At 36.2% G+C, this 16,598-nt stretch overlaps 2 protein-coding genes across 2 annotated transcripts in view; both read right to left on the bottom strand.

Moving 5' to 3' along the window:
• Nucleotides 1-528: 528 nt before the first annotated feature.
• LOC118833875 (casein kinase II subunit beta-like) lies at nucleotides 529-1,194 on the bottom strand. Its single transcript, XM_036741290.1, has one exon. The coding sequence runs from the start codon at nucleotides 1,192-1,194 to the stop codon at nucleotides 724-726; it is 471 nt and encodes a 156-aa protein (XP_036597185.1). The 3' UTR covers nucleotides 529-723.
• A 2,920-nt stretch (nucleotides 1,195-4,114) lies between these two features.
• RMDN1 (regulator of microtubule dynamics 1) overlaps nucleotides 4,115-16,598 on the bottom strand; it is a 34,205-nt gene continuing 21,721 nt past the window's right edge. Inside the window, exons 6-10 of the mRNA XM_036741228.1 lie at nucleotides 13,570-13,625; nucleotides 11,641-11,728; nucleotides 7,266-7,296; nucleotides 5,476-5,609; nucleotides 4,115-4,710 (exon numbers count right to left, since the gene is read on the bottom strand). Of these exons, the coding sequence (XP_036597123.1) occupies nucleotides 4,660-4,710; nucleotides 5,476-5,609; nucleotides 7,266-7,296; nucleotides 11,641-11,728; nucleotides 13,570-13,625 (360 nt within the window). The 3' untranslated portion in view covers nucleotides 4,115-4,659. The remainder of the gene's footprint in view (nucleotides 4,711-5,475; nucleotides 5,610-7,265; nucleotides 7,297-11,640; nucleotides 11,729-13,569; nucleotides 13,626-16,598) is intronic.

Here is a 16,598-nt window from a genome sequence, read left to right as displayed (position 1 = left end):
CACCATGATGACAGAGGAAAGGACACTTAAATTGCTTTGGCACTGAATTCTATGATTTTGGACAAGTCTCAACCTCTCTGGGTCAATTTCAATGTATGTAAAATGAGGGGGTTGAACTAAATTATACAATCATAGATTGAGAGCTGGGAGGGACCTCAGAATTAATGCTGACAACCCCCATTTTACAGAGATGGAAACAGACTGAGAAAATTAAGAGGCTTCCTCAAGGTCACACAAGTAGTAAATGGCAGATCTGGGATTTGAACTTATATCCTCTTGCTCCAAATCCAGTGCTCCAGGGTGTCTCAAAAACAGCAATTTTGGAAAAGTAAAAACAGGAAGTGAAGATATGAAGACTTTATTAGCAAAATTTATTTTTTTTTGCCTTTTCCTCCACTTTATTTTATACTCCCACCACACCACCACAATAATGATTTCTTCTTAATTTAAACTCAAAACCATTAGGGGTTCTGGAAAGGGGTGTGTGTGTGTGTACTGGGGGGAGGGGGAACAGCATCACATCCTGAGGTGTTGGGGGGGAGGGGAGGAGACAAGTCAGCGGATGGTCTTGACAGGGCTCTTGAAGTTGCTGGCTGTGTGAAGCTGCAGTTAGTAGGCCTTGGGGTGGATCTTGAAGCCATACAGCCTGGGCACAAATTGGGCCCATTTGGGCCTGTACTCAGGATGCACCATGAAGAGCATGTGAGGAAAGCCAGTGCCAAATTAAGCACCATCTGTGTGGTGGTGCCTGGACGACTTGGGGGCGTAAACATCCATGCACTTGGGGCAGTACAGCTTCACCATGGCCTCACCTGGTACGTCTGACAGTCCAATGGGCAACATGGGCTGGTTTTCACAATATACATGGAGACAATAGCCAAAGTCTCTCTGCTGGTATTTTTCCAACATCTGGGCAATGCCAAGGTTTGTGAGGATGTAGCGGGCATGAATCAGTCCATATAGCATCTCAGCTGCCTGCTCGATCAGGTCACTCTGGTTGGTGTTGTCCTCCAACTCCTCATCAGGTTCCAAGCTGAGGATCATGTCTAGTACCTGCTTATAGTAGGACACCTGTTCATTGAGCCCTGTGAGGTTGAACTTATCTTGGATATAGTCTTCATCCACCTCACAGAAGAATTCGTTGCCACGAAGCCCACAGAACCATGAGATCCATACTTCCTCTGAGCTACTCATCTTTACGTCAGCTACCGGCCCGGGGCTAGGGAGGGAGAGGGAGAAGTTGCTCCCAGGGGTGGTGGCGGCAGCAACAAAGCCGCACAGCGAAGGCCGCGGCAGGTGAAGAGGTGGGGGCAGCGAAATGTATTTTAATGACTACATGTGGGTTGTACTATTATCAAAATAATTGAAAGCATTGTAAAAATGGGTTACCTGACAAAAATTTTTTGGAAATACTTTCAAGTTAGAACCTATATATATATATACACACACACATATATATATACACATATATGTGTGTGTGTGTTATAATATATATTACATATATATACATACATATACATATATATATATATATATAAACCTCCCTAGCCTTGGTCTTTCTTCTGAGTCTTCCCTTTCCCTTACCTCCCACAGAGAATGGGTCCACACATCCAGTTGTTCCCCTATCCACCATCACACACACAATCCTCTTAAAAATTCCTACAACCACCACAGACCATTGTCACAATTGGTCTGGGCTGTTGTGGTAGCTTAAGTTCTCCTTGCCTCCACATTCTTACCCCTTCAATCTTTTCTTTTTACAGCTGACAGAATAATCTGTCATAGATTATCGGTCATATCTATTAAAGAGTCTTCCATGACTACTGCCTCTAAAGTTAAGACAGGGGCAGCTAGGTGGCACTGTAGATACAATGCTGGTCCTGGACTCAGGAGGACCAGAGTTCAAGTGCAGCCCCACTGACTAGCTGTGTGATGCTGGACATGTCACTGAACCCTGTTTGCCTCAGTTTCCCCATCTATAAAAGGAAATGCCAACCACTCCAGTATCTTTGCCAAGAAAGCCCCAAATGGGGTGTCAGACACTCCAAACTGACAAAAAAAGTTATGATTCCTTTCACATTCAAATTCCTTCACAAGCTGTTGTCACCCCAAATTTCTCACCTTCTGTTTTATTCTTATCTTACACCTCATGCTCTAACCAAACTATAGCATCCCATTATTCGGTCTGTTGTTTCATACAAGGATTGATCCACACGTAGAACATTCTCCTTGTCTTCTGTTTTCTTACCTATCCTTTAGCTGAGGGGGAAAAATAACCCACCTTCCCATAGCCTTCCGTGATGCCATTTAGTAAGAACCGTCCCCATTGGCCCTCACATATCGCTGTTCTGTAGTTCTCGAATACACTTACACAGTAGGTACTATATTGTGCTTAGTGCTTGTCAGTCTACTCAACTGTTAGCGCTGAGGGGACCCCTTGTGTTTCCCCTAGTCCCAACACAATTCTTGGCATGCAAGTAGCACTTGCTGAATAACTGTATTTCCATCTCCATGCATTTGCTTATGCTCCTCCCAGTATTGCAAAGCCCTATTTTTTGCCTCCTTTGTCTCTATTTCTCCTTTAAAACCATTGGTTGACAATCTTTTCCCCTTTGGATCTCATATAAAATTGTTTTCTGCTTCTCTAAAGCGTGCATGTGGGTAGCTAGATGGTTCAGTGGAGAGGACTGGGCCTGGAGTCAGGAAGATTCCTCTTCCTGAGTTCAAATCTGGCCTCAGATACTTACTAGTTGTGTGATCCTGGGCCAATCATTTAACCTAATTTGCCTCAGTTTCCTCATCTGTAAAATGAGTTGGAGAAGGAAATGGCAAACCACTCCAGTATTTTTGCCAAGAAAACCCCAGATGAGGTCACAAACAGTTGGACACAACTGAAAACTACTGTACGACAACAAAGCTTGTATGTAGTAATGTGTATTATAATTAACAGAGGATCAAGCTATATGTGTTCCCAATACCATTGCTAGACTATAAACTACAATTATCCCTGCCATATTGTGGGTGCTAGGGGTGCAACACCCTTGTAATCTGGAAAATCCATATGAAACTTTAAATCTTCCCTTCATACCAGAGAAGTCTGAATTTTTTTATTTTCTTTTATGGAGTATTTACAGTACCTTATTGTAAATTTTGGGTTAAGTATTTGGTCAGAGGTAGGGAATCTGCAGCCTCAAGGTCCCATGTGGCCCTCTAGGTCCTCAAGTGCAACCCTTTGACTGAATCCTGTGAGGATTTGTTCTGTGAAGTTTGGATTCAGTCTAAGGGCCGCACTTGAGCATCTAGAGGGCCACATGAGGCCCTGAGGTTGCAGGTTCCCCACTCCTGTCACAGGCTATGTGTTGGTCAACGTTAAGTAAGAACACTAGCCTTTGTGTGTCACCTGCTGGCTTTCACATTCTTTTTGCAAACTTTAACTTTTTACTTATTTTAACTTTAAAAAAGAAACTGTATACTTATGGTATTAAAAGATAAAATATGTTGATATTATACAATACTATACATGTATTTTATGCATTTTTGAGTTTCTAAACTTTTTGTGCATTGTTCACTGGCATGTGTTATCTGTCACTTCCATAAAACTCCCTCAAAATTCCCATTTACTTTCTTATGCTGACCCTGCAATATATCAAAACTGCTATGGGGAAAGTCACAATGTGGAAAGGATAACTGTGTAAGATGACAGGTACCATGGCTTAACTTTGTATTTAACCTAGTACTAATCAGAGCAATGTGCACACAGTAGATGCCTAATAACTGTTTGCTAAAGTGGTTTAAAAAAATCACTAAACTATTAAAGAACTGAAAATTCTGGTTTCTAGTCATCATTACTGGTGATCCACATTTCATAAAAATAAGTGGCAGCTAGATCATAAAAATACTAAATGATAACGGGTTAAGATGGTATACATTTCAACAGCAGCCTGTTTGGAATTTGATAAAGCAGTTCGGGTTTGTACCAAATTTAATTATCTTTCCATTTCTTACATGTAGGGCAGTTACTAAATTCTTTTCATTTCTCTTGTAATTTGCAGAGGAAAAAAACAGCTACTGAATTAAAGTATATTTCTAGTCAATGCTAAATAAGAATTCAATCTTATCCAATGAAACTGGATTTATTAATAGACAGTCAATCTGTTGAATAGTCACACAATTAAGGTTATATACTTAAAATGGCAGAGACAAGTAGGATAATACTTGTTGACAAAAGTCTTGAACATCAAAAGCACCATTTTAGCTGAAATCAGTGCTTAGCAGTGTCTAGCACACAGCTGGCACTTAATAAATGTTTACTGACTTTTGATTATTACTTTCAAGACCTTGTTTTGGTTAACTGGTTATATCCAGAGTTGCTTCTTATATGGCACTTCTCACACACATCCCCTCTCCACCCCCCCGCAAATGATTATGGAGTTTCCACTGAAAAATCATTACTTGGACGGTGAGCACTTTCATTCTGTCTCAGTACCTTTCCATCATCAAGGACTGATTTTCCTGTGAAGACTGGAAGCTGGAACACTTAATACTTGCCTTGCTCATCAGCTAGTTATAGCAGCTGGTCACCAGCTGTGACATGATTAACTCAATGAAAAGACATTTATTGGAAATCTTTCATGTGCTGATTTATTTTGAGTAACGCTCTTAATCCTTGTCGCCAACAGTTTTGAGCAGCTGGGCAGCTTCTTTTTGTACCTAAAATGAGGAATAGTAATACAACTCAACATTCTCAGCCCAACAATATTCTTTCATAAATATATCAATATATCAAGTACCTATGGTTCCTTTCTAGGGGAGATCTTTATACCAACACAGATTACAACTGTTTTGTACATGTAATTAATAGGTTTATAGAATTTCCTTAGGTTCAGAAAGATTGAGTGATTTGTCCACAGTCCCACAACTAATAGGTGAACCTCAATATTCTTCATTTAAATTCAACAGTCTGCCCACTCTGTTATGTCCTGCCTCTTTTAACTCTTTCACAAATACCTGGTGAAAATTAATTAAATTCACAACAATGGTCAGTTATATTCCAAGAGTTCCCATACCAACAGAATTTATTATTTTATTCTGTCTCTTGGCAATGAATACATACAACTCCTTCAAAAAACTTCATACTTTCTATGGCAGTACATGGCTAAGACACCTCATTCACCCTTTGTTCCTTTAGTTTAGTAGTATACTAAATAGTGAAACTATCCTACACTATATCAAGTAATTCTTTGTTGGTTAAAATATGTTCAATCATAACAACTAAGGATTTTTCATAGAGCAACCAGAGTGTAAAAGGCCATTAAATATAATTTGTGAAATGACTACTATGGCCACTTAATCAGATTCATGATTTCAAGGTTCAGTTTTAATTGATTCAAGTTTGTTAATACCTGATGTAGAATTAGCTCTAACCTATTAGTCATATTATTTTCTTCTTCCAAAGTCAGCTCTTTAGCTTTTTACCTGCTTGTCCTCCTCTGTGTGAGCGGGGTAGTCCTTGGCTTTCAATAACCAGAAGGCAGCAAGCTTTTTGTTTTTTAACTTCAGAAAAGTCTTTCCCAGGTAAAGCAAATTTTTGCTGTAGAAGTTTGGATGCACTGAACACAGAAGAAAGAATATATTCACCTCAGTTTGGCAGCAGTTACACTGTTTTGATTTGTAAATACTACGGATTTTCTGTCTAAATTTCATGAACAGGTTAATGACTTTCATGTGCAAGGAGCATACTGCCATAGTTCTTTTTTATTCAACTGTTCACATCAAATGCATTTCTGGGAAAATTATAATTTTGGCCAAAACTTCCATATCAGTTGTGTTAGAAATGTTGTAACCAAATGAGACAACACAGTATGTGAAACAAACCAAACCAAACTCTAAGCTCCGCCTAGTCCTTCTCAGATGACCACCACTGAGACCAAAGTGGTTTGAGTGTGACCAGAGAGGAGTTTTATTACTTTACGCTCTCTCATCTCTCTGTTCTGAACTGAATATTCCATTTTCAGGGTAAATATTACAGATATAATTCCAAGTACTGCAGTGGTTAGAAAGGAAAGATTATATAAGTTCAAAGAAGTACAAATGAGGCAACAAAAAGCTTGAGAGCTTAAGTGATTGGTTTAAGGATACAGATGGCCAGTTTGTGACAAAGCTGAAGCCAAAACAAAATTTACTGGTTCTGGTCCATTGTCCTTCCTGGTACTTAACACTAGCCCTGGTATACATCAGCACATTATACTAAGTGATAGGAAACAAGATGGGTATTACACAGTTTTTCTTTTATTGGGATTATCATTCATGAGGAGTCATACCTGCCCATTCTCAGTAACTTTATTGTTTCTTGATTTGAAACTCATGCCTACTGACTGTAACCCTGAATTCCTTATCACAACTTACGGATTTCCACCTCTATGCTGCTATATAATCTTCTATAACAGTAAGTCCCTCCCTTGAACTAGACTCAAAACCAGCCTCTAGTAATAAAACTATGACTGATCCCATTTGCTCTGTACTCTATGAGTGTCTGAAACTACCCTTGTATTAGTCATCTGAAGTCATCTATACATTTCCATGTAAAGATTCTTTATAGTTGTGTTGTACGTTCCACTGCGGTAAAATGTTACTATCATGAGGACAATTTATAAGTTGAAGTATGTCATAATTTTACAGTTAATTTTCTTTCATTCTTTTTATAGTACAACATAATCTCCTCGAGGGCAGAGACTGGTTTTTGTCTATATCTCTAGAACCTAACACAATGTCTTGATGACAGTAGGCTTTTGATAAATGTTTAACCAATTTTTTAAATAAAGTTTTTTTAACACTTTTCTTCCAAAAAGAAATTAGCATTGTTTAAGTGGGGAAAAACATTAGCCAGGATGCCAAAAGACCCGGTTTCTGGTATCAACTCTGCATCTGGCTTACTTAAGTAAAGACATCTGCACCTTTGCTTTCTCACTTGTAAAATGAGAAGTCAGAAGTGCTGATGTTTAAGTACCTTCCAACTTCAAAACTCCTGATTCTTAGTTCAGTAGGAACATGTTTTCCACTCAGGCTTTTCCCTCAGTTTAACTTTAAAGCCATAATACATTTTGAACGAACAACAACAACAAAAAACCAGTGAAATTCATCAATTATGGTGAATTTTTAAAGAAATCACCACATACATTTTACATATTCCTATAATTTTAAGATTATATTATATTTAAATCTCTAACATATGTGTATATGTATATATAGCTGACCAAAAATGTTACCTTGTTCTGCCATTTGAAAGTATTTTAGAGCCTGTTAAAGAGAAGAAAAAAGATGTTTAAGGAGAAAAATATTTTAAATGTTTTAAAAACTGTTTTAAAGGCATTCTTCATTAAAAAATCTGTCTCCACTCTTACGGCAATAAAAGTCTTATATTCCAATTTTTCTTCTTAAAATGGACTGTTCTCTATATTTTTCAGTTCCAAATTCTCTTTTCTCCCTTTCTCCCGCCCTTCCCCTTGACCATTGAGAAGACAAGAAATATAATACCCGTTACAATATGAAATCATAGAAAACATATCTCTGTGACAGCCATGTTTGGGGGGAGGGGGTGAAAAGCAAGAAAAATAAAGGAAAAAAGTGCTTCAATTTGCACTCTGAATCTGGAGTTGGATAACATTTTACTTCATCATTCCTTTGGTGTTGTGGTAGCACTGCACTAATCAGTTACTAAGTCTTTCATGATACTGTTTCATGTCACAACAATGTTTGACAACAATCTTTATAATATTGCTGTCTACTGGGTACATTGTTCTTCTGGTTCCACTTATTTCACTTTGCAACAGTTCATATAAATCTTCCAAAGTTTTTCTGAAACCATCCCTTTTATCATTTCTTATAGCAAAATAGTATTTCATCACATTCATATACCATAATCTGTTCAGTCATTCCCCAATTGATGGGCACCTCTCAGTTTCCAATTCTTTGCCACCACAAAAAGAGCTATGATAAATATTTTTTTACACTTGGGTCCTTTTCCTTTTTCTTTGATTTCTTTGGGGTACAGACCCAGTAGTGCTATTGTTTGGTCAACGGTTATGCAGAGTTTTATGGAGAGCTGTTTGGACTTAGTTACAAATTGTTCTCCATAATGGTCAGACACTGAATAAGTAAATTAACTTACATAGTGTTGTCATTTTTAGTATATTGGTTTGGCCTATCCATAAGCAATGAACATTTCTCCAATTATTTGGGTCTGTCTTTGCATGAAGTATATTTTATAATCGTGTTTATATAGTAATTATTTTATACCTGTAGTTATTTTAAACAGAATTTCTCTCTTTTCCTGCTGTGTTTTGTTGGACATATGTAGAAATACTGATGACTTGTATGGGTTTATTTTATATCTTTCAACTTTAGTAAAGTTGTTAATTGTTTCAACTAGTTTTTTAGTTGACTTTATCAGATTCTCTAAGTATACTATCATATTATCTGCAAAAAGTGATAGTTTTGCTTTCTCACAGCCATTAATTATTCCTTTATTTTTCTTGTCTTATTGCTATAGACAGCATTTCTAATACAATGTTAAGTAATAATGGTGATAATGCAAATGCCTGCTTTACCACTGATCATATTAGAAAGGCTTCTAATTTATCCTTATTACAGATAACGTTTGCTCTTGATTTTAGATAATACTTCTCATTTTTAAAAAAGCTCCATTTTTCCTATGCTTTCTAGCATTTTTATTAACAGGAATGGGTGCTATATTTTGTCAAAAGTTTTTCCTACATCTACTGATATAATCATATGACTTTTGTTGTTTTTGTTACTGATATGGTCAATTATGCTTCTAGTTTTCCTAATATTGAATCAGTCCAGAATCCCTGCTATAAATCTAGACTGCTCATAGTGTATATTTGAGACATATTGCAGTAGTCTCCTGGATACTATTTTATTTAAAATTTTTGCATCAATATTCATTAGGGAAATTGGTCTATGGTGTTCTTTCTTTGTGTTGGTTGAGTTATCAAAATCATATTTATGTCATAGAAGAAATTTGGTATGATTCCATCTTTACCTATTTTTTCAAACAGTATATAATATTGGAATGAATTGTTCTTTAAGTGTTTAGCAGAATTCATTTGTAAATCCATGTGATGCTAGGTTTTTTTTTCTTTCTTAAAGAGCTTACTTATTGCTTGTTCAATTTTCCCCCCTAGTATGGGGTTATTTAAATATCCTACTTCCTCTTCTATTATTCTGGGCAATTCATATTTTTGTAAATATTCATCCACTGCAGTTTGATGATCAGTTTTATTGGCATAGAATTGTGCAAAAAAGGCTCCTAATAATTGCTTTAATTTCATCTTCATTTGTTGTGCACTTACCTTTTTCATTTTTGATACTGGTAATTTTTTAAAAATCAAATTGTCAATGGTTTATCTATTTTATTTGTCTTTTTATAAAACCATCTCCTATTTTTATTAGTTCAGGGGTTTTTTTTTGTTTGTTTCTTTGTCTTTTACTTTCAATTTTATTAGTCCTTTGGTTTTTTAGGATTTCTATTTTGGTAGTTTACTAGGGATTTTTCATTTGTTTTTCTAGGTTTTTTTTAGTTGCATGCCCAACTCTTATCTGCTCTCTCTCTCTTTTACTGTCATAAGTACTTGAGATAAATTTCCCCGTTTTCACTATGTGCCACAAATTTTGGTATTCAGGCTCACTGCTGTTATTGTCTTAAATGAAATTGTTTCTATGATTTGTTCTCCAACTCATTCAATCTTTAGAATTAGATTATTTAGTTACCAATTAATTTTTAATCTATATTTCAAATGCCCTTTATTGAATATAATTTTATCGCATCATGATCTGAAAAGAATGTTTAATATTTCTGCTTTTCTGCATTTGTTTCTGAGGTTTTTATGCCCTAAGGTCAGGTTTTTTTTTTTTATGAAAGTGCCATATACAGATAAGACAAAGGTACATTCCTTTCTATTCCCATTCAATATTCTCCAGAAGTCTATCATAGCCAACTTTTCTAAAATTCTATTCATCTCCTTAACTTCTTTCTCTTTTTGGAGGCGGGAAGGCAAGGCAATTGGGGTTAAGTGACTTGCCCAAGGTCACATAGCTAGTAAGTGTGTCAAGTGTTTGAGGGTGAATTTGTACTCAGGTCCTCCTGACTCCAGGGCGGGTGCTCTATCCACTGCGCCACCCAGCTGCCCCTCCTTAACTTCCTTCTTATCTTATGGTTATATTTATCTAGGTCTGAGAGGTGAATTGAGGTCCCCCAGTAGTATAGTTTTACTACCCAGTTTTTCTTCTACTCAAAATTTAACTTTCCTTCAAGAATGTGGATCCTATGCCATTGGTGCACAAATGTTCAATACTGATATTAGTTCATTATCTATGGTACCTTCCAGCAAAATATGGTTTCTCTGATTATTTTTTTTAATTAGGTCTATTTTTTGTTTTTGCTTTGTCCAAGATCATGTATTGCAGTATTTTTTCCTTGACCGGGGAGCTCTGAAATATAGCTATAACATTCTGAGTTGTTATTATGAATCTTTCTCAGGAGGTGAACAAAGGATTCTTTCCTATTTCTCTCTCTGGTCCTAAGATACTTGGTCAGTTTTCCTTTATAATTTCTTGAAACATGTCCAGGCTTATGGCTTTCAGGTAGGATCCACTGTTGTTCCTATGTGATCTCACATTTTCTTCAGTGTTTTTGCACCTCTTTTACCATTTGGCCAATTCTGATTCTTAAGGTGTTATTTTCTTCATGATTTTTTGTGCCTTTTACCAAGCTATTCTCTCTTCATAATTTTCTTGTATTGCTCTCATTTCTTTTGCCAATTTTTCCTTTATCACTCTTATTGGTTTAAAATTTTTTTTTACTCTTTGAAAAAAAACTCTCAAACTCATCTAAAAATTCTTGTTAGGCTCATGTCCAAAGAATTTGCTTGTAAATGTTTTCAAGTTGTTGCTTTCTTCCAAGTTTGTGTCTTGAACTTCCCTGCTGCCATTAGTAGCTTTTTATGATCAAGTTCTTTTTTCGGTAATTTGCTCATTTTTCCAGCCTATTTTTTAACTTTGGACTTTATGTTAGAATTGGGCTCTGCTCACTTTGAGTATGGAAGAATATCTGGCCTGATCTTCTGACTTTTATGTCCAGCTACTTTCACAATTAAGTCTGAGGGTCTATAAGCTTTCGGTGCTTCCAAGGCAGTGTCATCTGGGGAGAGTTCTGGTCACTGCCCTCCTAGTCTGTAGTCTGGCCCTTAACCAAGTAGGGCCCCCTTCTCCCTCGCAATTACAACTACTCCTTTCTGCCTTTGAACTGTGATCTGTACCCAGGTAGAGCCCCCGCTCCCTTAAAACTGCAACCATTTCTCCCACCCCCTCCATAGAACTGCAACCCAGAACTATGTAATGGGCAATAGAATTGCCAAATGGTGCCAGATCTTGCATCTACCTCTGCCTGTATCTGAGTATGGTATAGTGAGAATACTTTTTCAGGTATGACTGTGACTAGGTTGTCGCCGAAGCCCCTTCCAACTCCAGGATTTTGTGATTCTGTGATCTGTGTATTCTCTAGAATGAAGATATAGATAAGAATTCCATAAAAAATAAACTGAACAAAAGACATTACATTACCTCCTCAAATGTGGAAGTAGGAGGAGTTGCGAACAACACTTTAGCAATGTTTCTTTGGTACCAAGGCAATTCAGCAAATGAATAACACCTAGAGGGGAAATAATAACATTGAAAAGTAACCAAACTACTTTAGCAATCGCTTTTGCCGAAAATCTAATGCATCTTAAAGATTACATAGAATAAACTCAAATTTTTTTCCCTCAAGTGATCTGTTTGCATCGGTTATTATTCTTCACAAACTCCTACTAAGTTAACATTAATGCTGATGGTAAAAGTATTGAGCAAATACAGCAATGGACCAAAATCAACACATAAGGTCCTTTTTCCTATCTTTCATCATAAAAAAATAAATGATAGTATCCAGTCTTTACCATTGTTGTGAATTGTGGTAGGAATATATGAAATTTTTGAGAGAAAATAATAAAAATTAAACCAACTGGTCAAGTTGGAAACAATTTTGTAGAGATAATGAAAATCCCCATTTTTGCAAGGAAATAGATAACGTAAACAATCACAATGTCAACAAAAGACTGATATGTAGCAAATCATTAGATATGCTGGGTAAGTGAAAGTAAGGAGTCAAGGATAACATGGAGGTTATAAGACTAAGGGACTGCAAAGACGATGGTATCCTTAACATAAATGTTCAGAAGGCAATTGACAATGCAGGGGTAAAATTTAAGAATCATTTGCACAGAGATAAACGAACCCAATGAGGTCAACAAAAGAGAATGCAGAGTGAAAAGGGGGCTCAGAACTGTGTTTTGGGAATACAATCACAGTAGAGAAGCAATATACAGATGATGAATCAGCAAAAGAGACTGAGAAATAGTGGTCAACCAGATAAAAGAACCAAAGAGAGCAATGTCACAAAAACCCAAAGGAGACAATATCCAGGAAAAGAAATCAATAAGTATGAGAACTGAGAAAAAGGTCATTAGATCTGGCAATTAAAAAGTGAATGAGGTTAGAAAACAGACTGCTAAGGGTTGAAAAGTGAACAAGAGACTAAATTAAGGCAATAGATGAAGACAAATATTTTTGGAGCTTGGCTGTGAAAAAGATGAGAGATACAAGACAACTGCTTAAAGGGAACAAGAGTCTATAGTGAGAGTTTCTTAAAGATAGGGAAGATTAAGGATTGCTTACAGGAAAGGAACCAGTAGAAAGGAAGAAAAAAAGATTAGAGCGGAGGGAAAATGATTGTGGAGCCAATTTGCTAGAGATGACAGGAAGAAACCACATGATTTTATAAACAAGTTTAGTATTTCTTTAGGATCTAACCTGCACATACTGAATCATTTTTTGAAAGCACTTTCAAATTATGCTTTTGATATACTTCAGAATATGGGATTTGCTCACAAAATACACCAAAAAAACAGTCTTTAAATAAAAAAATGATGAGCAGGATGTGCTCAGAAAAACCTGGAAAGACTTGCCATGGGCTGATGCAAAGTGAAATGTAATGTGTACAAAGTAACAGCAATATTGTAAGATGATCAGATGTGAATGACTTAGCTATTCTCAGTAATACAACAATCCAAGACAACTGTGAAGGACTTATGATGAAAAATGCTATTCAACCACAGAGAAAGAACTGATAGTGACAGAATACAGATTGAAGGATACTTTTTTTTCCACTTTACTTTTCTTGATTTTTTTTGTCTGTTTTTTTCACAACATGATTAATATGGATATGTTTTGCATGATACACATGTATAACCTATATAGATTTGCTTGCCTTCTCAATGAGGAGGAGTGGGGAGGGAGGAAAGGGAATAATTTGGAACTCAACCTTTTAAAAACGAATGTTAAAAATTGTCTTTTCATGTAACTAGGAAAAAATAAAATACTAAATGAAAGCTAAAAAAAAAAAAAGGAAAAATCCTTCTAAAGAAACTTTAAAAAATAAAATACAAAAAAGCTTACCAAACACCAATAAGGTGAAATGAGGTGGCATCTTTAGGATTCAGTTCAACTGCTCTCTGGAAAGAAACGAGAATAATATCAATGAAAATTTATGAATACCTACTATTTTTATTTATAAATTTTGCCTAAAAACTAGCAAAAAAACCCAACAACCTTACAATTCAGTTCCTCTTTGAGAACTGAAACTTTCCCTCATGCTGATAATTCAAAATGAATTGACAAAATTCTTTTAAATGTATACCTGAAATAGTGACTACAACTACCAGGTGAGGATGCCTTCATGCCTGAAGCTCAGCAACTGATGGCTGAGGCTAGCCAGGTAAAATAATAAACACAAGCAGTCTAGCAGATGATGCTTCTACATCTTTAGCTGTCACTCTTTGCCTGTCATCACCTTTTCTGCTGTTAGAATGTAAGAACACAAGAAAACCTTTTGTAGTTGCAAAGTACTCTTTACCATTCACAAATTAATTTATAGAGATATCAGGCAGTGTGCTGTAGGGGAAAGAATCACAACTGTGCCTGAATGCCATTTCTGCTACTTAGCTGTGTGATAATTCAAATCAAATCAACAAACATTTACTAGGCATTTGTTTATGGGCAAGGTACTGTGTTAGGGGCCAGAGATAAAAAGGAAAAGATGAAACAATAAACGGGTATTTATCCATGCCAGGCACTGCGCTAGGTGATGGGTTACAAAAACAAAGATGAAATAATTTGTACTTGCAAGGCGCTTACATTCTCACAGAGAGGACAACAAGTACGCTCTCACATATTTCATTTTACATTATGACATACATATTATATAAGATATAATATGCTGCTGCTCAGTTGTTTTTCAGTTGTGTCTGACTCTTCTGGACCCCTTTTGGGGTTTTCTTGGCAAAGATTCTGCATTGGCTTGCCATTTCCTTCTCTAGCTCATTTTACAGAAGAGGAAACTGAGGCAAACCAGGTTAAGTGACTTGCCTAGGGTCACACAGCTATTAAGTGGCTGAGGCCAGATTTGAACTCAGATAAATCTTCCTGACTCCAGGCCCAGGGCTCTATCGACCGTACCATCTAACAGCCCCAATGTATATAATATATATACACACATATCTAATATGTAGTATATATTATACCATACATAATATATGTGTGTGCAGATGTAGTAACATATACCTACATAATATACATAATATGATAAAGTCAATAAATATATACATATATATGTCTACATATGCATATTTATATACAGATATATGTATATGAAGTTTGGGAGAGAGGGTACTAGCAGTTGGGAGAGATTAGGAAGATCTTCATCTATTAGATGGTATTTGTGTCTTAAAGGAAGAAAGGGACTCTGAGTCAGAGTCCATTTACAAAGTAAAGAATCATTTTGTAAATTTAGTAAACACACCAGTTTATCTATTTTTATAAATCTATTTTTATTTATCAGATTTGCTTAAATTAGTATGCATTTGCTTTCCTGTAAATAGAATAACTAGAATCATCGACCTTAAAGTTAAAATGCTCTTTGGATATCATTTAGTCCAAACTTCTTGTTTTACAGATTAGGAAACAGCTCCAGAAGGATGAAATGACTTGGCCAAGGCCATAAAGCAAATAAGTAATAGAGTCATAATCTGATGCCAGATCCTTTAAATCCAAACTTAGTGCTTTTATTAACAAACTACCTTACCTCAAAAACTGAGTTAAATCAATATTTATTAGTAGAAGACCTGCTTTAATAAATGGTGAAGAAAGATTGGCATATTGAAAACTTAGGCTAAATAATGGGTAATTAAACTATTTACAGTAATTGTTCATTTCTAACATACTTATAGCATATCTCATCTATTAAATAGGTAAATATTCTCTTCATAATCTTGCTTATATAATTCATTTGCTCAAGACCACTTTTAAAAGAGCAAATTTAGCCATAGCCCTAGTTCAGGACCTCACCACCTTTCCTCTTTTACAGGTTCCTGACTGGCTTCTGTCTCACACCTCTTCCTACTCTAATCCATCCTGAGAAAGGCAAGAGTGAGGTAAAGGAAGATCCTGGTAAGAAGACCACCAGAAGGAATCACAGAGATTTAGGTTCCAGCAAGCTAAGGTGAAAGCTTATCCATCAGAGTTGGAGGAAGGGTAGAGAGGATTAGGGAGCAGGGCAAAAGTAGAGATGGCTGGGAAATGTCACGGAGGCTTAATAAATACTTGCTAAGTGACCAGTACAGCACTGAAGGTTTGTGAAGTCTTTCACACGGATTATCCCATCAGATCCTCACGGCAAGCCTGTGAAGTAGGTGCTATTATTATTATTTTCTCTCATTTTATGGATTAGGAAACTAAAGTTGAGAGAAAATATATTCTAATAACATTTAGATACCCATGGCCCAAGAGAATATTAGAGAATATTTTGGGGGGTGGGAGATATACATATACATATGTATATGTGTATATATATTCATGCATACACATATACGTATACACACACATATATGCATGTATATATTATGTGAGCATGAGGTCCTTCCTCTGTCCCAAAGTAAGACTCATATGTGTGTACATACTTCAGTGGTACCTTAATAGAACCATACTTTTGTCAGTGTGGGCACTCGCTCTTCTAGTTATAACAAAACCCATCCATGCTTCCTTCTTATTTTTATAAGTTTAATTTTTTTACCCAGTACAGGCAAGGTTTTGATTCAAGGTCCTGTGAAGGACATAAAATGAATAAAACATGGACTTTTTTTCCCCAAGGTCCTTGGCACTAGTAGAGAAAGTAAGATATGCATAAATAATACACAGAAGTCAGTTTAAGATTAAAAGGTAAACTACTGGTACTTTCATGCCTTCTTGTCCCAATATATCTATCATCTTCCTAATGTGGTTATTCCTCCCAATGATACAGATTGTAATCTATTCATGCCTTACCATCCTGTGTGGCTGCTGTACTCATTTGCCTATAAATTTACTAATGGCAATCCATTCAATGTACTGGGGTCGGGGTATGGGTTGAGTCTTTCTTCTCTCTACTCTGA

Source organism: Trichosurus vulpecula, chromosome 1 (genome assembly GCF_011100635.1).
Source record: "Trichosurus vulpecula isolate mTriVul1 chromosome 1, mTriVul1.pri, whole genome shotgun sequence".
Lineage (NCBI taxonomy): Eukaryota > Metazoa > Chordata > Mammalia > Diprotodontia > Phalangeridae > Trichosurus > Trichosurus vulpecula.
The sequence above is the reverse complement of the archived record's forward strand: the minus strand, read 5'-3'. Positions and strand labels throughout refer to the sequence as shown.

Bases quoted from the DNA above. Each gene is read 5' to 3' on its own strand.
- LOC118833875 (XM_036741290.1), bottom strand. From the start codon at position 1,194: ATGAGTAGCTCAGAGGAAGTATGGATCTCATGGTTCTGTGGGCTTCGT.